This window comes from Phoenix dactylifera, chromosome 14, assembly GCF_051530095.1.
Source record: "Phoenix dactylifera cultivar Ajwa chromosome 14, Ajwa_hap1_PhDact_Kaust_v1.1, whole genome shotgun sequence".
Classification (NCBI taxonomy): domain Eukaryota; kingdom Viridiplantae; phylum Streptophyta; class Magnoliopsida; order Arecales; family Arecaceae; genus Phoenix; species Phoenix dactylifera.
Window position 1 is genome coordinate 7,085,307 of NC_143203.1, and position 7,468 is coordinate 7,092,774.

Genomic DNA, 7,468 nt, shown 5'->3' on the forward strand with positions numbered 1-7,468 from the left:
AGGAATCCAAAGGTCTTTCTTTCGGGTTTACTTCCTCGAGTCGACTCGAAATCTCTTGGAGTCAACTCGGCTCTCAGAGCCTGAAAAACTAGTCTTCTGTCTTTGGAGTTGAACTGCCTCGGAGTCGACTCGGACTTTGCTGGAGTCGACTCGGCTCTCAGACACCGAAGTTGGCTCTCTGACTTTTAGTCTTGCATTCCTCTGAGAGTCGACTCTTGTCTTTTTAGGAGTCGACTCGGCAACCGTTGGAGTCGACTCAAGTTCTTCTGGAGTCGACTCGGCTCTTAGAGTCCAAAAAACAACTTCTCTGTCTTTCTGTCTGTTACTCCTTGGAGTCGACTCGGAACTACCGGAGGTCGACTCGGCAAGCATCGGAGTCGACTCGAATTCTTCAGGAGTCGACTTGATGACTGGGTCTGAGATTCATCTTTCTGTCCTGCTGTCTGTTCTCAGTCGGAGTCGACTCGCAGTGTGCCGGAGTCGACTCGAGCCTGTGCCAGAACATCTGAAACACTTGGAGTCGACTCGAAATCCTCCAGAGTCGACTCGAGTTTCAGCCTTTGACTTAAGTTGTTTTCCACATGCACTCAAAGGAGGATTCTTACAAATTTTGCCTGATATACTGGATTGAATTCATTAGTATAACATAAAATGTACTCAATGGCTTTGTGCTCATCAAAATCAAATAGGGTTATAATCAATCACTCCACAACATGAATTAATGCCTTGCTGTAGAGGATGAGGTCGGAATCAAGGAGTTGTCGCGGCGGACTGGACGTAGACGAACTGATCTGCTATGGGAAACTGGAGGTCAGCAAATGGCAGGAACCATGCGCATTAATTGTTGAGTAAGCCGGAGGTCATAAGCATTAATTGTTGAGTAGGCCGGAGGTCTGCGGAGACCATGCTCATTAATTGTTGAGTAGGCCGGAGGTCTGCGGAGATCATGCTTATTAATTGTTGAGTAAGCCGGAGGTCTGCGGAGACCATGCTCATTAATTGTTGAGTAAGCCGGAGGTCTGCGGAGACCATGCTCATTAATTGTTGAGTAAGCCGGCTAAGGCGTGGTTCCGAGCTGGGCCGTAAATGGACGTGACAGTAGCGGGCGGTTGGTGAGGTCTGACTTCTAGGGATCGGATACCTTCCGAGGTCGGACGTTCTGAGATCGAGAACCCAGAGTTGGGCGCCTGATCTGGCGCCAAGCCGTCCGGCGTCGGGCGCCAGGTCGGTCGTCTAAGGTCGGGCGTCAGGTCGGTCGTCCTAAGGTCGGGTACTTCCGACCATATGTTTTAGGGTGACTTGTATTTCCCTCAACAATCATAGTTTCCCATCAATGGCAAGTCTTCAATTTCTCTATCAACTAAAATTTCATTTCCTCAACTAGATTGTTCAAGATTTTAGTTTGTACGACACCATCTCAAACATGGCATGCTTGTGTACTACTGTACTGTTGCTAACTAACATGCAAACCTTCTATCGTATTTTGACAGGCAACCACCTTTCAATAATCTATTGCATCCTGTCTTAATGAGTATTTCTCACGAAAAACAGTGTTTATTACAGGCATACTTCTACAGTAAGAACTAGGCTGCACTGAGTGGTCCTAAGCAAGGTTCGCTGAACCGGTCGGAACCGACCGACTCAGCCTGTACCGTACCGGCACCGACCGGTATCCGTACGGTACAACCATAGAATTCGGTTCCGACCCCTTTAGAGTCGGAACCGAACGGTTTTTTTTCGTACAGGTGCGGTTCACACCGGTACAAGCCCAATACCGATGCGAACTACATCGGTTTGCACCGGTACTCGCGAAGAAGAAGAGGAAAGAAGAAGAAGAAAGAGGAAGAAAGAAGAGGAGAAAGAAGATGACACTACAGAAAAAGTGATCTTTTTCGGCATATATATACGTATGTATACATATACGTATATGTATGTATATACATGTATGTATATATATGTATGGATACATATACATATATATGTATATATGTATATATGTATATATATATGTATGTATGTATGTGTGTGTATGTGTGTGAGTGTATATATATATATATATGTTTATATATATATATATATGTGTGTGTGTGTGTGTGTGTGTGTGTGTGTGTGTGTGTATGTATATACATATATATGTGTATATATATATATGTATATATATATATATATATATATATATATATATATATATATATATATATATATATGTTTATATATATATGATTATATATATATATATATGATTATATATATATATATATATATGATTATATATACATAAACATATATATATATGTTTATATACATATGTGTGTATATATATATGATTTATATATATATATATATATGATTATATATACAAAAACATATATATATATATATATATATATGTTTATATATGTTTATATACATATATATATATATATGTTTATATATATATATGTGTATATATATATATAAACATATATATATATATATATGTTTATATATATGCGCGTGCGCGCGCGCGCATATATCTATATATAATGTGTATATATATATATATGTGTGTGTGTGTGTGTGTACATACATACATACATATATACATACATACATATTTATATATATATATATATGTATTTATGATATCATACGAGCACTTTGGTTATGTTTGAATCCTAGATACATACAATGGTTTATATTGCATATACTCAAAATTTTGTCATCATCAAAAAAATGAAAATTGTTGATCTAATAGATTAATTTTGATGAGTATAAAACGATTGAGCATGTTACTAATAATTGTATGGCTTAGAGCAGCTTAATCCATTTTTTAGGGAAGCTTTCGGAGTTTGAACATTTAAAGCATGGAGAAAATCAAAAGATCAAAATCTCAAAGTTAGAGAGCAATTCGAAGTTGTTCGAGGGCTTCTGCAGCACAGAAGATAACTCTAGTATGTAGACGTCAACCCCTGAAGTGTCACAGGCAAAAATAGAAAACTCAAACACTTTAGAAGTCGACCCTAAGACTTCTAGAGTCGTCCCTAGGATTTTAGGAGTTGTCCCTAGGATTTTAGGAGAATACCAAGTTCTACGTACATGCTCTTCACCTACCACTTTAAGAACATTAAGTGAAAATTCCATTCTTAAGTGAGAAATCAAGAGAGCTTCCCTCCAACATTCAAGTGCGCCAAAAGGGTTCAAATTAGCTTAGATTAGGGGCAATCTTTGTATAAGTTCCTTTATTTGTTTTGATATTTTTTGGGACGTCAAGTTTCAAGGGGAATTGAAAATTATGGATTGGTTGATCAGCTTGAAAAAAAAATGAAGTGCCCATATTGAGAATAAGCTAGGGGTGTTTGGTCTGGTTGTACTTGTAAATCACTTGGCTTTGGTTGATTGCTAGAAGAAATCAACTATGTTTGATTGTGAGCCTAGAAAACAACTATGTTATAATTTTGTGGAATAAATTATAGTGGAATTTTTAAGAAGAAAGTCTTGGGGAGTAGATGTGAGTGTTGTATTAGGCGCTAGTCGAGTTGGAAAAAGATTGGTAATTTAGGACCTACCCATTTCTCAAACCACTCCATATTCTTATGATAGGTCTCGGTCTTTGTAGGATCGAGAGCAAAATGGATGCGCTCCCACTACAAACCACGAACCAATATAATTTCTTCTATTTATGATGGTATTGATTATGTTGTTTGTTACATTCACGTATTAGTTAATTAGCTGTATATATTTGCCATCTCACAACACAAACACTTTGAAAAGTTACTTTTTCGCTTCACATACTTGTAAATTTTTTTGAAAAATCTAATTCATCCCTTCCCCACTCTTGGGTAGTCATCTTGGGCAACAACCTAGTACTATATCCTTCAAGTTTATATGGTCAAATATCAAGGTACCTTTTTATAGTAAAAATAGAATATTCTAAAATGATTGAGTTACAAACTCTATTATTGAGTTGAAATTGGTTGCTCAATCCTCCAATCCAAAGCTAAACAGTGTCAATATCATCAAGAAGTTTACAATAAAGTCCAGACCCAAAAAATATTAGGTTCCCTTTCATCAAATCCAATCCAGCTTTTGACTTGATGTAGGATCTGCCACAAGTACCTAAGATTCCTTGCTCTGATGCTTCAAAATTCGAATTTCGCAAGATTAAGATTTATAAGAGGTAGGATGATAGGGATGGCAAAAAGTCAGGTAGGTTAATAATCTGTATCCGCTTCATACTTATCTCATGGTGGGATGGATTGAATAGAGTTATCGGCTTCATACTTATCTCATGGTGGGATGGATTGAATAGAGTTAGATAGGACGGTTTGGACCGATCGAATCAGCTAAATTATAATAATTATTGTTTTTTTGTGTACAGATTTTTTTCTGTTGGAGAGGAAGAGAATTTTTAAAGAGTTATAAACATCCTGGTCGGTTCGGCCATCGGCATTTAATCCGCTTCGTTTCAATTGAATCAGGTTAGATGCCGGCTCGTGGGTAGAGGCCCGGATGGAAAGGTCGGAGTGCCCGAGGAAAAAGGACTTCAAAGGAAACCTCGGCCCAATGGAATGGCGTGCACTACGCTAGCCGCGTTGGAGCATTATTCGGAGCGACATCCAAGCTCCGCCCAATAAAGCACGAACCCTTCCCCAAATCCCTCCGGGCCCCACTCTACCCCTTCTCCTCACGGCCCCACCACCACCACCACCACCCCCACCTCCACCGCCCCCACCGCCGTCGCCGCTGCCATCACCTCCTCTCCCCCAGCTGCCGTTGTTCTCCCAGTAATCGTCACTCTCATTTCGCTGCTTTATACTTTATTTGTTTTCCATAGTGATCACCCACTCCCACCAAATCGGCAGGGTCATACTCCCTTTGGTTTTGAAAAAAACAAAAAAGAAGCCTTTCCATCAAAACAGAAGTCGATTGGAGAAGCTACTCTTATTATCATATTAACAAGCAAGAGAGGAAGGGTGGAAGAGAGACGTCAGTTCTTCTTGGTGTGGACAAGAATTAGCTACGATGACGAGGAGCGACGGCGGAGGAAGCAGGGATGGGGGTCTGAAGAAGGGACCGTGGACGGCTGTGGAAGACGCGATCCTGATGGAGTACGTGCGGAAGCACGGAGAGGGCAGCTGGAACGCCGTCCAGAAAAACACCGAGCTGGCCCGCTGTGGGAAGAGCTGTCGTCTCCGCTGGGCTAACCACCTCCGCCCCAACCTCAAGAAGGGCGCCTTCTCCCCCGACGAGGAGCTCCTCATCCTCCGCCTCCACGCCCAGCTAGGCAACAAATGGGCCCGCATGGCCGCCCACGTACAATTTCCACCACAACCATTTCATTTCATTTAACACGCTTCCTTCTTTCTCTTCAACTTCAAATCTTTCATGCAGTTGCCGGGAAGGACCGATAATGAGATCAAGAACTACTGGAACACGAGGATCAAACGGCGGCAGCGCGCCGGTCTCCCATTGTACCCTTCAGATATCCAGCGCGAGTTGGCCCTCAAACGGCAACGCCTCCACCGCAACCACCCACCCTCCACCAACCCCCTCGCTCCTATACTCACTAACAACACCACCATTACTCATTTCTCGAGCCCCCCTTCTTCACTATTGGATCCCACTGGCTGCCTCTCGACGCCAACCTCGACAACCTTTAATGTACCGTTGCCACCTCCAGGCCACCACCTTCCCTTCCCCTCACGTAGTATGTTTCATCCTCAGCAGCCGCAGCAGCAACAGATGGAATTTAATTTTGGAACTTTTGGCTTGAACTCACATCCCCTGCCACCCCCGGTTTTCCCTAACAAGATGGAGCTCCCTTCGACCCAAACGTTCACAGAGCTGCCTTTCAGTGGCGGCCTTCTGGATACCCTGTTGCAGGAGGTGCAAGCTGGTGGGGATTTGCAGAGCAATGGGTTGCTGCCAGAACTGGTTTCCGGTGATCAGGACGTGAAATGGAACCACCTTTGTGTTGGTTGTGCTAGTGGTGAGGGCAGTGGCTGCAAAGGAGTTACTTCGCCACAGGATGGACTGATGGAGTCTGATGCCAAGTGGGCTGATTGGAATTGGTCGATTGGTGAGCCCTGTTTAGCCTAACTTCTCTTTGATTTCACCTTGAGATTAATTGAATCTTATTTTGAGTTTGAATAGAAGTATATCCTGAAGTTTGAATAGAGTTAAATGGGGCTCAGACAGTATATCCTGAAGTTGCTATATATATTTTATCACTTATTTTTTTCAGTTGTTTTAAAGAATTCTTCAATTTTCTTGAGTTGGTTGGACATGGTATTTGTTTATTGAAAATTTAGCTTCTATATTCATTCCTTTCTCTTCCCGGTCTTCTGATATTGTTTATTAGGTAATTAATATCTCAGTTTCCCCTTGTCATTGCTTATAGTGGACTGCCTTCCCCTGCATACTGGAGACTTCCAATCTTTTCAGATGGGTAGTGTTGCTGGAAATTGGACCCGGGGGCAGCCGTCGGCTGAAAGGGCGGAGCTTCGGCGGGAACTGACTGGCGGCGATCCGTCGGCGGGCGGTGTCCTCCGTAGGGCCTGCAAAAAAGCCAGTGGCCGGGATTTCCGACGCCGGCCCTCCGATGCCTAAGTCAGAGGGAGCAAAGATATATGGAAGAAAAATATGTCCAAAGTTTCAGTGTCCAGCCCCCTTTAAGGTGGAAGGGTTCTCCTTTTATAGAGGGGCCTTGGATTACCTATGATGTGACAGGGCGGAGTTTACCGTATGATTGAGCATGTCGGCTGAATCAATGCAGAATCGTGTGCATTAATGTCTTGCCGTAGGAGGTTAGGCCGGGGCCAGGGAGTTGTCACGGCTGACCAGAGGCAGCCAAGCTAATTTGCCGTGAAGGGCTTGAGATCCGTAGACAGCAGGAGCCATGCGCATTAATTGTTGAGTAAGCCGGGGGTCTGCAGAGTCCATGCGTATTAATTGTTGAGTAAGCCGGAGGCCTGCAGAGTCCATGCGCATTAATTGTTGAGTAAGCCGGAGGTCTGCAGAGTCCATGCACATTAATTGTTGACGGCAGTGGCAGGGGATGGTCTTTGGTTGGGCTGCAGAAGGATATGATCGCGGCGAGTGGATGGCGAGGTCAAGCTTCTGAGGTCGGGAGCTTCCAGGTCGGGCGTTTCGAGGTCGAGAGCTCCTAGGTTGGACGCCTGGGCGGGCGCTAGGTCGGTCGTCCGGGGTCGGGCGCCAGGTCGGTCGTCCGGGGTCGGGCGCCAGGTCGGTCGTCCGAGGTCGGGCGCTTCCAATCACGTGCTTTGGGGGGACTTGTATTTCCCTCAACACTACCCCCCGACTTCCGAGTCCGAGCTGCTCGCGAGCTCGGACGTGGGAAGTAATTGCTTTTATTGCAGTGGTGGGGGCTAGGGAGACTTAAATTATGCCGGCGCTCCGTGCGCTTCGGGGTGCTTTTAATGAGGGAAGAGGGGCGATGCCCTTTCGTCCTTCGAGGCCGTTTCGT

The 7,468-nt window shown here is 43.9% G+C and overlaps 1 protein-coding gene across 1 annotated transcript; it reads left to right on the forward strand.

Moving 5' to 3' along the window:
* Window positions 1-4,797: 4,797 nt before the first annotated feature.
* LOC103695785 (transcription factor MYB97-like) lies at window positions 4,798-6,081 on the forward strand. Its single transcript, XM_039132597.3, has 2 exons — window positions 4,798-5,295; window positions 5,374-6,081. Exons 1-2 carry the CDS (start codon window positions 5,005-5,007, stop codon window positions 6,079-6,081), a joined length of 999 nt encoding a protein of 332 aa, XP_038988525.3. The 5' UTR covers window positions 4,798-5,004.
* Window positions 6,082-7,468: the final 1,387 nt, after the last annotated feature.